Below are 18,281 nucleotides of genomic sequence, written 5' to 3' on the forward strand. Positions count from 1 at the left end.
TATTTTGTTCCATTTCTCTGTATGCACTATTACCATACAATTTTATTTATGGTAGTTTTAATATCTAATAGAATAAGCCCATTCCTTGCTTCATTATTAATTTGTTTTTGGAATTTTCCAGCCTATACTTATATTTATTCTAGAGGTCTTCTTCTTTTGACAAGATGTAATGCTTATTAACTAATTTGTATTCTCAGTTGCTTATTCTCTTTTAATCCACTCTATTAATGAGAGTCTTAATAAGCTCTCATTAGAGTCCAAGCTGTTCACCTGCCTTATGTACTTATCTCACCATTTCTGCACTAATTTGTTAAAGGGTTGGAGTGGAAAATTTATAGTTTATGCTAGGGGAAAGGGAAGATAATTTACAGCCGGTTGAGTGCTACTTAATGGTATTTCACTGCTCACTGTTGCATGTCCTTCTCAACATGCACCAGCTTCTTTTATTTCCTTTCCTCTACTCTCTCTCTTTTACTTTTTTTCTGTCTCTTAATCTTACTTACTTGTAACATCTAAAGAGGCTATCGAGACCAAAAAAAAAAAAAAAAAATTGGAGATACCAAAACAACATAAGGGTTTTTCACCTTTCTGCATATTTTCCTTTTTTCACTGGCCCTTTCAATGCAGTGGTGTCAGCTCAATAAGTAGACCTGACTTTGGAGTCATATTTGCAGTCAGTATTGATCAATTGAGTCACTTGATTCCTGGATGCCTTATATAATCTTGGATAATAGCTATTCTACTACAGACATTATTAGAAACTAAGAGCTCTCAAAGGACCACTATAGGCTTGAGAACTGAGGTCTAATTATCGTCCTGTTTGTTCATTAGTTCATCCATGAACAAAGGAGTTATGCTACAGCCAGGAGCTTGGGTGGGATGATGGAAGTTAGGAGCTCTTAACTGCCAACCAGGAAATAGGGAATTACAATGGGAATTTACATTTGATAAGTACCTACCATATGCCAGCCACTGTTTTAGATGTTAATACGTACACTATTCCATTGAACCAGAAGCCTAGAATGACTTTTATTCCCATCTTACAGATGGGGAAATTGATGTACTGAGATTCTAAGTAGCTAGCTCCAGGTCACACAGTATGTAGTGCATAAAGATTCAGTCAATTATGGGATACTCTACTGCCTTTGGGCTTTCCAGGTGGTGAAGAATACACCTGCCAATGCAAGAGATGCAGGTTCGATCCCTCGGTCAGGAAAATCCCCTGGAGGAGGAAATACCATTCTAGTATTCTTGTTTGGAAAATCCCATGGACAGAAGAGCTTGGTAGGCTACCGTCTATGGGGTCACAAAGAGTTGGATGCAACTAAGCAACTGAACACACACACACACACACACCCACATTGCCCTTTTCTACCATATTTCTTCCCCTAATTTAGCAATCTGCTGCTGCTGCTGCTGCTGCTAAGTCACTTCAGTCGTGTCCGACTCTGCGACCCCATAGACAGCAGCCCACCAGGCTCCCCCGTCCCTGAGATTCTCCAGGCAAGAACACTGGAGTAGGTTGCCATTTCCTTCTCCAAGGCATGAAAGTAAAAAGTGAAAGTGAAAAGGATTGTGAATTATATACCAGGGTTTAATAGAGGAGGATCCAAAAGAAAAGTATTTAACAGCAGTACTTCCTGTTTTACCCCCTCTTCTTCATGATACTATGTGATTTAGATGCACAAAATTTTGAAGAGGGAAAAGAAATTATTTTTAGAAATCTCATCTTTTCCATAGTAAATAATGACTGAATCTGAGACTCTCAGGGTTGCGAGGAAGCTATGTTAGTGTTCCCAGATTTGAAGCCATAATCTCTTCTCTTCATCTTGTTAGCCAGCTCCGCATCTGGCTTGACTGAGGTGCACAGGGCTTAAAAGAGGGGTATGTGAGGCAAGAGGTGGGAGGCTTGTTAATGTTTTGATATGCGATGTCTTAACACTGCTGTCTCTGAGTGGAGATTTCGGCAGAGGCCAACTCCTTCCTTGCAAGCATCACCCATAGATTTAGCTGGAATCTAACATATTCATATATATATATATTACACACCATCAATGAAATCATTTGTTTGGAGATGGGTAGGTCCCTTGCCCTTGCTGTGAACCTGCAGGGGAGTCATTGGGTATTTTTCTTAAGACTTGACAAGGGCAGGGCAGCAGAAACATATCTTGAATATCAGTGCGCAACATTGTTTATTTTACTTTTCTTTCCTTCTTTGCTCTCTTTTTTTTTTTCTTTCGAAGACCTGCTCTCCTCTTTTCTGTAACCCTTACCATCTGCACTCTTCCCGTAGTAACTGCAGTATGTTTTAGTATTACACTATACTCCCTCACTGTCAGTGATTCTCACCCAGCCCTCTGAACTGCGTCCCCAGAACTTCATGTACAGACTGTGCCCGGAAGCTCAGGCTCTACATCCGCTCTGCGACGGCTCTGCGATTTACGTCCTTTGATTTACGTCACTTTGGGGGAGGAGCTTTCCTAGCGTCCGGCGTCTGGCGTTCTCCTCTTCTTCGACGACTCGCTCTGTGGACTGGGTTTGCGGAGGAGCGCGGTGGCGTCGGCTCTGCCGGCTGCTGTGAGTGATTTTTTTGGTCAGGTACAGGTTAGTTGGGTGGTTTCTAATTAGCGAGGAGATGCTGCCATTAGGTTACCACTTAAAAAATATATATATATTTATTTATTTTAATCAGAGGATAATTACTTTACAGTATTGTAATGGCCTCTGCCAGACATTAACATGAATCGGCCATAGGCAAATACTTTTTAAAGTGGTTCTGAGGCAGTGATTTGAACTATGGAACTGACTCTTGGGTGAAGGAAGGTGGGCAAAAGGCAGGGTTTGGGGACATGGATGAAGTATGGACAGTGGTGTGGGGCCACCAAAAGTGGGAGATATTTATTGTAGTTTGGATGTGACGGACTTAAAATTCGGTTGAAGCTTCATGGTTAGTGACCGTTGGGGGCGCGGAGCTTCATGGTTAGTGACCGTTGGGGGCGCGGAGCTTCATGGTTAGTGACCGTTGGGGGCGGGGAGCTTCATGGTTAGTGACCGTTGGGGGCGCGGAGCTTCATGGTTAGTGACCGTTGGGGGCGGGGAGCTTCATGGTTAGTGACCGTTGGGGGCGCGGAGCTTCATGGTTAGTGACTGTTGGGGGTGGGGAGCTTCATGGTTAGTGACCGTTGGGGGCACGGAGCTTCATGGTTAGTGACTGTTGGGGGTGGGGAGCTTCATGGTTAGTGACCGTTGGGGGCGCGGAGCTTCATGGTTAGTTACCGTTGGGGGAAGGGAGCTGAGGCGCGCTAGTTGGGTCTGCAGAGAGCGGGAAAAAAGACGGTCGCTAGTTGGGTCTGCAGAGAGCGGGAAAAAAGACGGTCAGTGATTGGATGTTTTGAACGTATGAGCGGCAAGGGAGATTTTGAACCAATTAGAGGAGGCAGCAAGAAGACAGACCAATCACAGGGTAGCCCGGGCCCAGGGGGCGGTTTTTGTGTTGCGGGGCAGATGAAAATTTTCTCGAAGCCGAGTTCACGTCGGAGGAGCTTGATCCTGGCGTTCGGTAACTGCTTTTTCTGGGTTTAAAAATCTCCTCAGCATTTTTTCTTTTGGAACAGAACTGACAGGAAAAATTTGAAAAGAAATTTATTGCTAAGCTAGAGAATAAAGGACAGAATATTAAAATATTTTATTTCGTAGGCCTGAGCCGGAGATTCCAAAATGGACGACATTCGTTTTCGTGTCATGGACTTTAAAGGTATCTAGCTTTACACTAGAAAATGTAAAAATAGTAAAGAAAATGTTTAACTATTTGCTGCCTTATCTTATTCAGATCATCTGAATGTATTTTATTTCCTAATTTTGTCTCTTCGGAGTATCCATAGCTCCAAGTTTTCTCATTTACGTATTGGAAAACAATGTTAATGTTTAAGACACTGGAATCCTTTTAAAAACTAGCATAAGGAAATAGAATTCACAATTTTTAGCTTGTTTTCTCGGGATTGTTGTGCATGCATAGTGACTCTGGTTTAATCTGAAATAAAAATCTGTGTTAAAAGGACATTAAAAAAATTACTGCTAGATCCTGAAGTGCCTGTCCATAATCATCAGTGAAAAATAAATTATATCTTGTGTAGCATTAGGTTTAAGTGCATTTTATTATATCTTAATTCTTTTGAAAATTGGTACTCAATGGATGATATTTGTGGGAATTCTTAGTTTAAAAAGCAGTTCAATTGACTAGAAAACTAGATTCCGCAACCATGCCAGGTATGGGAGAGTTTACTGTACTTCTTTTTTGGAGGGACATGATTAGACCTATGGTATATTTGCATTCACGTTCATATAATAATGAAATACGTCATAACCAGATTGGCTAGAAATCTGTGATTTAAAAAAGTTTAGGTCAGTGTTTTGTTAATGCTTATCATTTTACAACAACAACAAAGCCCACTACCACTTAACCTTAAGTTTTAATTTAGGATATGCTATTTTAGGGCTTCGCTTGTGGCTTAGCTGGTAAAGAATCCGCCGGCAACTTGGGAAACCTTGGTTCAATCCCTGGGTTGGGAAGATCCCCTGGTGACAGGAACGGCTACCCACTCCAGTGTTCTGGCCTGGAGAATTCCATGGACTGTATAGTCCATGGGGTCACAAAGAGTTGGACACAACTGAGTGACTTTCACTTTCATTTTAAGGATTAAAAACATTGAGTAGGGATTATTACTTTTAAATATATTGTATTTGAGACCTGGTATTTACATAAATATTTGAAGCACACGGAAAAGTTTAGGAATGTAATGAAGACCTGTAAAACTACCACAAAGTTTTGTTGAATCTTCACATTTTGCCACATGCTTCTAAAAGATTGTGCTTAGTTGCTCAGTTTTGTCTGACTCTTTACGACCCCATGGACTGTAGCTTGCCAGGCTCCTCTGTCCGTGGGAATTCTCTGGGCAAGAATATTGGAGTGGGTTGCGATACCCTCCTCTAGGGGATCTTCCCGACCTAGGGATTGAACCCAGGTCTCCTGCCTTGCAGGTGGATTCTTTACCATCTGAGCCCCCAGGGATGCTCTCTAAAGGATTAAGGTGCCTTTTTTTCATCTTTGAAATATTACATAAATTGTTATCATTTTGTATGATATTTTCCTGCAAGTTGTATTTTTTTTTTGCTCTGTATTATGTTTTGGATATTTACCCATACAGATATTTTAGCTCTAGTTCATTTATTTATACTGCTTATTAGTAATATTACACTGACTATAAGTGTACCACAATTTATTTATCTAATCTCAACAGCATTACAACATTGTGTTTTGAAGAGTTTATCAGGAGCTTTCAAACATTTTTGACTACCACCAACACCAATGGAAAGGAAATATATTTTCCATCACATCTTGGTATATACACACTGTATCAAAAGTTTAATGAAATCATTTTACCCTTATTACATACAGTGCATGTGTATGTAATATTTTCTGTTCTATGCTTTTTGAATGATATTTTCTATTCTATGCTTTTTCTTTTAAAAATGTAAATGTTGGTTATGACTCATTAAATTAATTCATTTCTTGAACACTAGTGGATGAAGCTCTAGGGCAGTGCTGAACAACTGAAACATAGTGCAAACGTAAAGAATTTTGTATTTTTTGTACCACATTAAAAAAGCTTAAACAGATGAAATTAATTTTAACGATACAAATATTTAGCTCAGTATATCCAAAATGCTATCATTTCAACATGTAATCAATATAAAAATTATTAATGAAATAGTTTATATTCTTTTTCTTTTCTAGTCAAAATCATTGAAGTCTAGTATGTATTTTATACTTAAAGCATGTCTCATTTTGGACTTGCCACATTTCAAGTGTTCAATAGTCTCATATGGCTAGTGGCTACCCTATAGTGGCAGTGCTACTCTGGATTGTAATTAAGAATTTGAACTGCTGGGTGAAATGCTATAAGCATCTTTAACTTAACAAATATTGCCAAATCATTGTCAAAAGTAGTTTGAACAATTTATACTGCCTCTTCCTTTCTCTTTCCTTATTATTCTAATATTTGCTTTTGTCAGACTTAAAAAATTTTGCATGATTGAAGGGTGTTATTGTTTTTAAGTAACATTTTATTTTAGGACAGTTTTATATTTACAGAGAGTATAGAGAGTTCTTAGATACTCCTCAGCCAGTTCCATTTGCTCTAATGTATTACATGGATGTTTTAATTTGCATATCTGTTAAGTAGTGAAGTTGGGTATATTTTCATAGATTTATTTTCCATTTGAGGTTTATCTTCTGTGTACATAACCTTTTTAGTCAAGTTTTGTAAAAATGGATCACAAAAGGCCATGTGATAGCTTATTTTCTTCTCAGGGAGAATTGACATAACATCTGTCTTTTTGAATCAACAATTACAGTCAGTTTCAAGGTCAAAAAGGAACAGAAATTGGTCTAAATTATACTCATTGTGTCTAAATCATTGTAACTCCTTTTCTGCATGTCAGCTTTTCAACTATTTTAAAATACTTCTGTCCCTGGAAAGTCTCTTCTTCAGATTCAACATTTTTAGTTCTTTTAGTCATTCCTCATATTACATGGATTCTAGTCCTCTCATCATTTTGTGTGCTGTCCTCTGAACATGCTCTATTCTTTTCATGTTATTCCTTAAAGTATGGTACACAGAACAGAACACAGTTCTCTCGGTTCAGTATGATAAGCTCAAAGTAATCTTTTGCTTTAGATTTAGAAATGATCATTGCTGTCTTTAGATACTGTTATAGCTAAGATTGAATTTTTTTTTCTTTTTTTTGGAAGCTGGCAATCACACCATACTAATGACTCATTTTGAGCTTTTGGTCCCAGAAGACCCTCAGTCTTTTTTTAATACATGCTTATATTAAGCTACATCTTGACTGTCATATTGGTAGAGTTAGTTTCAGAGACTTAAATGCAGGACTTTTTGTTTCTTACGTTAATGTCATTCTGTAATTGGGGATTTAATTTTTGTTCCTGATTATATCTTGTCTCTTATTTCTTGTCTCTCTCTCAACTTCTTCATGCAAATCATTGATAAAATTGTTAAATAGGGTAGAGCCAAGGGCGGAATATTATGTTATTAAAAACTTAAGACTGACATTAATTCATTAGGCAGCAAGCTCTGAGTATGCTTTTTAAAAAAGTATTTATTTTTTTGAATTAATTTTTATTAGAGTATAGTTGATTTACAATGTTGTGCTAGTTTCTGCTTATAGCAAAGTGAATCAGTTATACATGCATATTGTATCCACTCTTTTTTAGATTCTGTTCCCATATAGGTCACTACAGAGTACTGAGTAGCATTTCCTGTGCTATATAGTAGATTCTTTAGTTATCTGTTTTATATAAAGTAGTGTGTATCTGTCAATCCCAGTCTCCCAGTTTATCCCTTCCCCCTTTCCCCCTTGGTAACTAAAATTCTGTTTTCTACATCTGTGACTCTATTGCTGTTTTGTAAATAGGTTCATTTGTACCATTTTTTTTAGATTCGACATATGAGCAATATCATATGATATTTATCTTTTTCTGTCTGACTTCACTCAGTGTGACAATCTCTAGGTCCATCCGTTTTGCTGCAGATGAAATTATTTTGTTCTTTTTTTTTTGGATGAGTAATATTCCTCTGTATGTGTGTATGTGTGTGTATATATATAACCACATTCCTCCTTTGATGGACATTTAGGTTGCTTCCATGACCTGGGTATTGTAAATAGTGCTGTAGTGAACATTGGGGCACATGTATCTTTTCAAATTATGGTTTTCTCCAGATATATGTCCATGAGTGGGATTGTTGGGTCATATGGTAGCTCTATATTTGCCTTTTTAAGGAATCTCTATACTGTTTTCCATAGTGACTGTACCAATTTACATTCCCACCATACCCTGTCCAACATTTAATGTTTGTAGATTTTTTGATGATGGCCATTCTGACTTGTGTGAAGTGATACCTCATTGTAGTTTTGATTTGCATTTCTCTAATAATCAGTGATGTTGAGCATCTTTTCATGTACCTCTTGGCCTCTGTATTTGGAGAAATGTCTATTTAGGTCTTCTGTCCAGTTTTTGACTAGGTTGTTTGTTTCTTTGATATCAAGCTACATGAGCTGTTTGTATATTTTAGAGAGTAATCCTTATTGGTCACTTTGTTTGCAAGTATTTTCTCCCATTCAATGTGTTGTCTTTTTATTTTGTTTATGGATTCCTTTTTTTTGGCTGCTCCACAGCATGTGGGATCTTTCCTCCTCTGACTAGGGATCGAACCCACACTCCCTGCATTGAAAGCACAGAGTCTTAACCACTGGACTGCCAGGGAAGTCCTTGCTGCACAAAAGCTTTTAAGTTTAATTAGGTCCCATTTGTTTATTTTTGTTCTTATTTTCATTACTCTAGGAAATGGATCAAAAAAAATCATTCTGTGGTTTATGTTAGAGAGTGTTCTACTTTTCTTTTCTTCTAAGAGGTTTATAGTATCTGGTCTTGCATTTAGGTCTTTAATCTATTTTGAGTTTATTTTTATGTATGGTATTAGAGAGTGTTCTGATTTCATTTTTTTATGTAGCTGTCCAGTTTTCCCAGCAATACTTATTGATGAGGTTCTTTTTTTTCCATTATATCTTCTTGCCTCCCTTGTCATAGATTAGGTGATCGTAGGTGTGTGGGTTTATCTCTGGACTTTCTATCCTTTTCTGTTGATCTATATTTGTTTTTATGCTAGTACCACATTGTTTTTATTACTATAAACTTTGTAGGATAAGTCTGAAGTCAGGAAACCTGATTCCTCCTGCTCCGTTTTTCTTTCTCAGGATTGCTTTGGGTATTCTGGGTCTTTAGTGTTTCCATACAAAATGTAAATTTTTTTGGTTCTAGTTCTGTGAAAAACTGGCATTGGTAATTTGATTGGGATTATATTGAATCTGTAGATTACTTTGGGTAATATAGTCATTTTCACAATACTGATTTTTCCAATCCAAAAAACATGGTAAATCTTTCGATCTTTTTGTGTTATCTTTGATTTCATCAGTATCTTACAGTTTTCTGAGTAGAGGTCTGTTGCCTCCGTAGATAGGTTAATTCCAAAGTATTTTTTCTTTTGATGTGATAATAAATGAAAGTGTTTCCTTAATTTCTCTTTCTGATCTTTTGTTGTTAGTGTACAGGAATGTAAGAGATTTCTGTATATTCATTTTGTATCTTGCAACTTTACCAAATTCATTGATGAGCTCAAGTACTCTTGAGTATGCTTATTCAACCTGCCTGATTTTCTGTTGTTTCCAAAGCCTGGCCACTGTCTTATTCTGTACTTGGCTTTAACTCTAGATTTAGAATTTTGGTTCATCTCTTTGAAGGCCTCTTGAGGCTCTCTGTATATGAACTTCTGTTACCAATTCCTATTCACCTTTCTCCTCAGCTTTATTGAGATAAAATTGACATATAATATTGTGTAAGTTTAAGATGTACAGCCTAATGATTTTTATATATGTATGTATAGCAAAGTGATTACCACAGTAATGTTGTTTAAGGCATCTATCACCTCACATAGTTACAATTTTGGGGAGAAGGATGAGGGAAATGGGTCCAAGTCTCACATCCATACATGACCACTGGAAAAACCATAGCCTTGACTAGACGGACGTTTGTTGGCAAAGTAATGTCTCTGGTTTTTAATGTGTTAACGCTGTGTAAACAGAAGTTAATTAAGTACTTAGATAAAAATAGCCTTTGGTATGGTGGTAACTAAAACAAACCAGATCTCAGCTGAATAAAAGACTCAGTCAAGAGCAGCAGGGCTCAGCTACAGTGGGTAAGAGGATGTAATGAGAGTAAAACTTATACAGAGACTTTGTAAATCTATACAGATACTTAGGGGTAGGATTGGATGAATTGGCAAGTTGAGTTTGGTTTTTGACCTTCCATTTTATAGGCGTGTGAAGGAAATACCAAATTCACTGAAACATTTATACAATGTGCATTTGATTGAGAGGACTGAGTTGTAGCTTTTTGAGATATTCCTCCTACTGCTATAGTTTGTTCAGAGTAAGTATAATTCTACCCTTTAGTCTCTAAAGTTTAGTGCCCTGGATGAGACTAGATGTATTTCCTCACCAGAATCAAGTTGGAAATTCCTTTTTTGATTAGCATGATCTAGTCATCTCTTGCCTTTTTACGCTCCCTGCTGCCCAGCCAGTTGCCCTCTAAAATTTGACGTACCTTTATCTCCTGATGAACCCAGACTTAAGTTTGCTCCAGTCCCTGAGCCAATTCTGTCTGGAGCAAGAAAGAATAACAGTATTATGAAGTAGGGAAGAGGTTGTTTTGGAATGAAGTCATAGTGGCCATCAGATTTGATATTTAACATGCTATGGGTATACTTTGGGCACCTGTTGAGCTTTATCATTTCTAACTGTCATGGTTTTCATGGAGTTAGCCCTGCTCTGTATCCTTTCCTAGTTGCTCTCAAGGATGAAGGTTCTGCTCAGAACTACAATACATTGCTGTGAATAATTCTCTTAAACTATGGTGCATGCAGTTTCATGTGACTTAGGCATTATGATTCACTGATTGGATTCTGTTGTGCCATACCCAGTTCGTCAGTTGGGTCCTCCTGGAACATTGCATAAGAAAAATGATTGTCTCTCTGACCATAAGATAGGCAGTATGATTTGCAGTGTGATTTTGTCCATCACTAACCTGTTTGTCCAATTTTTTTCCCATGCCCCCTTGACACTGTTTTGGACATTTTGACTGTCCTCATTAAAACCAGCCTCTGTTGGGAGATTTTCTTAGCCCACAACAGAATTATAGTGTAGCACTCTGAATAGTGTTGGCTCATTTATTCTCTCTTTACTATTTTTTAGTTGTCTCAGAGTCCTGGCAAGTCAGTTCTTCCAGGCCTTTCTCAATAGGCCCAATATAGTGGAAAGTATAGGATTTCATATTAGAAAGCCTCAGTTCAAGTCCTAGTTTACTACTTCCTCTTTCTGTCAGTTTTAAGAAGTTACTATGCTTTGTTAAATCTCAGTGCCTGCATCTCATAAAATAAAAATATATTCCAGGACCCTGGTGGTTCAGTGGTTAAAAATCCACTTTGCAGTGCAGGGGATGTGGGTTTGATCCCTGGATAAGGAACTAAGATCCCACATGCCAAGGGACAACTAAGCCTGCATGCTGCAACTAGAGAATCGATATACCACAACTAGAGAGTCTGTGTGCTGCAACTAAGACCCAGCCAAATAAATAAATATTAAAAAAGAAGAAAGTTCTTTAAATAAATAATCTCCCTTACAGAGTACATTGATGATTAAATGAAAATGCATATGAAAAAGCTAAGAGACTATATAAAGCACTAGGCAAATGTTAACTTTATTGTCATTTTTCATCCTTTTCTCACTGAAGAATTTGCAGATAATTATTGTGATTTGGAGTAAAATCTTGCCCCTGGAAAGTCTTTGAACTGCTTTGGCTTTTGAATGACTGCTTGAGTTGATGGAGGTCATGGGGAGAGACTTGGCAGGACTGTTGATAGATTTTTTTTTCCATGTTGTAACAGAATCTCCTGTCCTCAAGGACAGAGAAATTTTCCCTATACTGTACCTAAAATGCTGTCTACCTAATTAGAATTAATTGGTACAGATTAACATGGCTGCCTCAATAGAGTGACTCCCCAGTTTTAACCAGGATGAATCTCATTTAAATTAACTGAAATCATATTGTAAATCATAGTTTATTTCAGTAGCCAGGAAGATAATTTAATCATTTTCTTTCAAAATGTACAATCTTGCTTGATATAACCTTAATACAGGATGTTGTCTTCACATCTCAGGAATAGCCTGTATTTATAGAAGCTTTTTTCTGAACTTCTCCCAGAAGAAAGTCTCTCCTTCATAGTGTAACTCTCAACCATTCAGCTATGTGATCTCTCTTACTTACTCAGCTTTGCTGACTGCATTTTATCCTAAAGAACTCCAGTGCTGTCATTACCTCAGCTGGTGTCAGTCAAGTTGCTCAACTGAATGACACTGAAAATATGTTTTGAAAGGATCAGGTTATTTTGACAAAGAATGAATTATATAAAACATTAAGAGAACATTCACAAGTCAGAATCACAGTCTCATATACTATGTAACTAGGAGTTATAATTGATATTCTAATAAAATATCTGGATTAAAAAAAAAGTCAAATTTAAAAGTTTTATATTGGTTTTTTTCTTTTTTAAAACTTAGTTTTAAATTAGTTTATTTATTTTAATTGGAGGATAAGTACTTACAGGTATACATGTGTCCTCCTCCTGAAACTCCTTCCCTCTTCCCTCCCCACTGTATCTCTCTTGGTTGTCCCAGAGCACTGGCTTTGGGTACCCTGCTTCATGCATTGAACTTTCACTGGTCATCTGTTTTAAATATGGTAATGTACATATTACAGTGCTATTCTCTCAAATCATCCCACCCTCGCATTCTCCCACTGAGTCCAAAGTCTGTCCTTTATGTCTGTGTCTCCTTTGCTGCCCTGCATGTTGGATCGTTGGTGCCATCTTTCTAAATTCCATATATATGTGTTAATATACTGTATTTATCTTTCTCTTTCTGACTTACTTCACTCTATATGATAGGCTCCAGGTTCATCCACCTCATTAGAACTGACTCAAATGTGTTTCTTTTTTATAGCTGAGTAATATTCCATTGAGTATATGTACCACAACTTCTTTTTTTATTATTTTATTTTATTTAACTTTACAATATGGTATTGGTTTTGCCATATATCGAAATGAATCTGCCACAGGTATACATGTGTTCCCCATCCTGAACCCTCCTTCCTCCTCCCTCCCTATACCATCCCTCTGGGTCGTCCCAGTGCACCAGCTCCAAGCATCCAGTATCGTGCATCGAACCTGGACTGGCGACTTGTTTCATATATGATATTATACATATTTCAGTGCCATTCTGCCAAATCATCCCACCCTCTCCCTCTCCCACAGAGTCCAAAAGACTGTTCTATACAACTTCTTTATCCATTCATCTGCCGATGGAATCAAGGTTGCTTCCATGTCCTAGCTATTGTAAATAGTGCTGCAATGAATATTGGGGTACATGTGTCTCTTTGAATTCTGGTTTCCTCCATATGCCCAGCAGTGGGATTACTGGGTCATATGGCAAGTTCTAGTACCAGTGTTTTAAGGAATCTCCATACTGTTCTCCATAGTGGCTGTACCAGTTTGCATTCCCACCAACAGTGTAAGAGGGTTCCCTTTTCTCCACACCCTCTCCAGCATTTATTGGTTGTGGACTTTTTGATGATGATCATTCTGACTGGTGTGAGATGATAATTATTCTGGCTTTGGTTTGCATTTCTCTGAATTGAGTATTGTTGAACATCTTTTCATGTGTTTAATAGCCATCTGTATGTCTTCTTTGGAGAAATGTCTGTTTAGGTCTTTTGCCCACTTTTTGATTGGGGTGTTCTTTTTTCTGATACTGAGCTGCATGAGCTGCTTATATATTCTGGAGAAAATTCTTTGTCATTTGTTTCCTTTGCTATTTTCTCCCATTCTGAGGGCTGTCTTTTCACACTGCTTATAGTTTCCTTCAAGCTTTTAAGTTTAATTAGATCCCATTTGTTTATTTTTGTTTTTATTTCCATTGCTCTGGCAGGTGAGTCATAGAGGATCTTGCTGTGATTTATGTTGGAGAATGTTCTGCCTATGTTTTCCTCTAAGAGGTTTATAGTTTCTGGTCTTACATTTAGGTCTTTAATCCATTTTGAGTTTATTTTTGTGTATGATGTTAGAAAGTGTTCTTTCATTCTTTTACACGTAGTTGCCCAGTTTTCCCAGCACCACTTGTTGAAGAGACTGTCTTTTCTCCATTGTATATTTTTGCCTCCTTTGTCAATGATAAGGTGTGCATAGGTGTGTGGATTTATCTCTGGACTTTCTGTTTTGGTCCATTGATTTATATTTCTGTCTTTGTGCCAATATCATACTTTCTTGATGACTCTGGCTTTGTAGTATAGTCTGAAGTCAGGCAGGTTGATTCCTCCAGTTCCATTCTTTCTTCTCAAGATTGCTTTGGCTATTTGGGGACTTTTGTGTTTCCATACAAATTGTGAAATTATTTGTTCTAGTTCTGTGAAAAATACTGTTGGTAGTTTGATAGGGATTGCATTGAATCTGTGGATTGCTTTGGGTAGTATACTTATTTTCACTATATTGATTTCTTTGAATCCAAGAACATGACATATTTCTCCATCTGTTGTGTCATCTTTCATTTCTTTCATCAGTGTTTTATAGTTTTCTGTATACAGGTCTTTTGTTTCTTTAGGGAAGTTTATTCCTAAATATTTTATTCTTTTCATTGCAGTGGTGGATGGTATTATTTCCTTAATTTTTCTTTCTAATTTTTTTCATTGTTAGCATACAGGAATACTAGGGATTTTTGTGTATTAATATTATATCCTGTGATTTTACCATATTCACTGTTTAGCTCCAGTGGCTTGGACCTGGGAAGTGCATGCCACCTTGGGCTGTGGCGACTCCCATGTGGTCCATCCATTGTGAGCACATCCAACCCACACATCTCAGTGGTGTTTGTTATCCCTCCCTTGCCACTGCACAACTGAGCAAGTGAGCCTGAGTAAGTGGCCACTTTTGTCCCCTCATGTCAGCGCAGGAATGAGACACTGAAGAGACTTGCAAGCAGAGGAGGCCAACCTAAGCAAAGAAAAGAAAGGGGAACTGCCCCAGAAGTGGCAGGTGCAACAGATTAAAATCCTGCAGTTAAGCTGAGACTGCATTTGAGGGGCAACTGTTGACTTTGAGAACAAGTACAAGCTGGAACAAGGGATTATCTGACACTGAAATGACCCCACACTGCTTACAACAGCTCCAGAGAAATTCCTAGATATATTTTTCTATATAATTACTATTTTTTAAAAGTTTATTATTTCTTTTTATTTTTTATTCTTATTTTTTCCTGTTTTTTAAACTTTCTTCCCCATCCTCATTTTCCTCATACTATCCTAATATGGTTCTTTATGTTCAATTTACTTTTTTTTTATATTGTACTTTTAAGAGTCCAATTTTTCTATGTTTTTAATTTTTGCTTTTTGATCTTTTGTTATTAATTTTGTACCTTTAAGAGTTTAATTTCTAATACCCATTTTCACTTAGGAATTTGATTACTGGCTTGATTGCCTTCTTCTCTTTTGACTACTCCCCCTTTTCTCCTCCTGATCACCTCTATCTCCTTCCTCCCTCTTCTCTATATAACTCTGTGAATCTCTTTGGGTGTTGCTGGCTGTGGGGAGTTGTTTCACCATTGACCTAAGGGTTTTGTCTTCTGAGTTGTGTGGACAGAGAAGTCTTGATGCTACTGTCAGAGGTTGGGATTGAAACCCAGAAGCAGGAGGCTCAACTCCAGAACTTTGGACTATCATAGAATTCCTGACCCCAAGGAATATTTTTCCTATGACATACCTACACTGAGACCACACTCCACCCAAGAGGCAGCAAGCTTCAGTGCCAGACACCCCACACTAATGGTTTTTTTCTTTTCAAAAACATTTTAAGAAATCTTTCTAAATGATACTTGGATTTTTTTAAAACACTTAAAAATTTTTCCTAATTTTTTAAAAATTGTGGTATAATTGACATACAACATCATGTTGGTTTCAAGTGTGCAACATAATGATTCAATATTTATGTATATTACAAAATGATCAGCATAATAAATCTAATTTAACATCCATCACTATACATAGTTAGAAATTTTTCTTGTGTTGATAAATTTTAAGATTTAGTCTTAGCAGTTTTTTACTCTTAGCAATTTAAAAATATATAATAGTTGTCATGCTATACATCACATTCCTATGACCTATGTATTTTATAACTGAAAGTGTATCTTTTGATTTCCTTTACCCATTTGGCCCACTCTGCCTCCTGCTTCTGACAACCACCAATCTATTTCCTGTATCTATGGGCTTTCTCTTTTTAATGTCTCTATGTGTCAGTGAGATCATATAGTATTTGTCTTTCTCCGACTTGTTTCACTTAGCATAACACCTTTAAAGTCCATCCATGTTGCAGATGGCAAGATTTCATTCTTTTATGGCTGAATAATATTCTTTTGTATATATTTACCACATTTTCTTTATTCATTCATCCATTGATGGGCACTTAGGTTCTTTCCACGTCTTCAGTTCAGTCACAGTTGTGTCCGACTCTTTGCGACCCCATGAACTGCAGCACGCCAGGCCTCCCTGTCCATCACCAACTCCCGGAGTCCACCCAAACCCATGTCCATTGTGGCGGTGATGCCATCCAATCATCTCATCCTCTGTCGTCCGCTTCTCCTCCTGCCCTCAATCTTTCCCAGCATCAGGGTCTTTTCAAATGAGTCAGCTCTCTGCATCAGGTGGCCAAAGTATTGGAGTTTCAGCTTCAACATTAGTCCCTCCAGTGAACACCCAGGACTGATCTTCTTTAGGATGGACTGGTTGGATCTCCTTGCAGTCCAAGGGACTCTCAAGAGTCTTCTCCAACAGCACAGTTCAAAAGCATCAATTCTTCAGCGCTCAGCTTTCTTCACAGTCCAAGTCTCACATCCATACATGACTACTGGAAAAAACATAGCTTTGACTAGATGGACCTTTGTTGACAAAGTAATGTCTCTGTTCTTTAATATGCTGTCTAGGTTGGTCATAACTTTCCTTCCAAGGAGTAAGCATCTTTTAATTTCATGGCTGCAATCACCATCTGCAGTGATTTTGGAGCCCAGAAAAATAAAGTCAGCCACTGTTTCCACTGTTTCCCCATCTATTTGCCATGAAGTGATTGGGACCGGATGCCGTGATCTTAGTTTTCTGAATGTTGAGCTTTAAGCCAACTTTTTCACTCTCCTCTTTCACTGTCATCAAGAGGCTCTTTAGTTCTTCTTCACTTTCTGCCATAAGGGTGGTGTCATCTGCATCTCTGAGGTTATTGATATTTCTCCCAGCAATCTTGATTCCAGCTTATGCTTCCTCCAGCCCAGCGTTTCTCATGATGTACTCTGCATATAAGTGAAATAAGCAGGGTGACAATATATAGCCTTGACGTACTCCTTTTCCTATTTGGAACCAGTCTGTTGTTCCATGTCCAGTTCTAACTGTTGCTTCTTGATCTGCATACGGTTTCTCAAAGAGGCAGGTCAAGTGGTCTGGTATTCCCATCTCTTTCAGGATTTTCCACAGTTTATTGTGATCCACACAGTTAAAGGCTTTAGCAGAAATAGGTGTTTTTCTGGAACTCTCTTGCTTTTTCGATGATCCAGCGGATGTTGGCAGTTTGATCTCTGGTTCCTCTGCCTTTTCTAAAACCAGCTTGAACATTTGGAATTTCATGGTTCACATATTGCTGAAGCCTGGCTTGGAGAATTTTGAGCATTACTAGCATGTGAGATGAGTGCAATTGTGTGGTAGTTTGAGCATTCTTTGGCATTACCTATCTTTGGGATTGAAATGAAAACGGACCTTTTCCAGTCCTGTGGCCACTGCTGAGTTTTCCAAATTTGCTGACATATTGAGTGCAGCACTTTCACAGCATCATCTTTTAGGATTTGAAATAGCTAAACTGGAATTCCATCACCTCCACTAACTTTGTTCATAGTGATGCGTCCTAAGGCCCACCTGACTTCACATTCCAGGGTGTCTGGCTCTAGGTGAGTGTGAGTGATCAACCCCTCGTGATTATCTGGGTTCTGAAGATCTTTTTTGTACAGTTCTTTGGTGTATTCTTGCCACTTCTTAATATCTTCGGCTTCTGTTAGGTCCATACCATTTCTGTCCTTTATTGAGACCATCTTTGCATGAAATGTTCCCTTGGTATCTCTAATTTTCTTTAAGAAATCTCTAGTCTTCCCCATTCTCTTGTTTTCCTCTATTTTTTTACATTGATCACTGAGGAAGGCTTTCTTACCTCTCCTTGCTATTCTTTGGAACTCTGCATTCAGATGCTTATATCTTTGCTTTTCTCCTTTGCTTTTCGCTTCTCTCCTTTTCACAGCTATTTGTAAGACCTCCTCAGACAGCCATTTTGCTTTTTTGCATTTCTTTTTCTTGGGGGATGGTCTTGCTCCCTGTACAATGCCATGAACCTCCATCCATAGTTCATCAGGCACTCTGTGTATCAGATCTAGTCCCTTAAATCTATTTCTCACTTCCACTGTATAATCATAAGGGATTTGATTTAGGTCATACCTGAATAGACTCTTATGCTGGG

The 18,281-nt window shown here is 37.8% G+C and overlaps 1 protein-coding gene across 2 annotated transcripts in view; it reads left to right on the forward strand.

The window, feature by feature from the left end:
* The first annotated feature begins 2,459 nt into the window (after positions 1-2,459).
* The window catches only part of TEX11 (testis expressed 11), a 203,971-nt gene continuing 188,149 nt past the window's right edge, over positions 2,460-18,281 (forward strand). The window contains exons 1-2 of one of the 2 annotated variants that reach the window (XM_002700044.5): positions 2,460-2,577; positions 3,697-3,754. In XM_002700044.5, coding sequence (XP_002700090.2) covers positions 3,718-3,754 — 37 coding nt within the window. In that variant the 5' untranslated portion in view covers positions 2,460-2,577; positions 3,697-3,717. Of the gene's footprint in view, positions 2,578-3,498; positions 3,560-3,696; positions 3,755-18,281 lie in introns of those variants that run through there. The other variant, XM_024988612.1, reaches the window with a different exon arrangement.

This window comes from Bos taurus, chromosome X (genome assembly GCF_002263795.3).
Source record: "Bos taurus isolate L1 Dominette 01449 registration number 42190680 breed Hereford chromosome X, ARS-UCD2.0, whole genome shotgun sequence".
NCBI classification, from domain to species: domain Eukaryota; kingdom Metazoa; phylum Chordata; class Mammalia; order Artiodactyla; family Bovidae; genus Bos; species Bos taurus.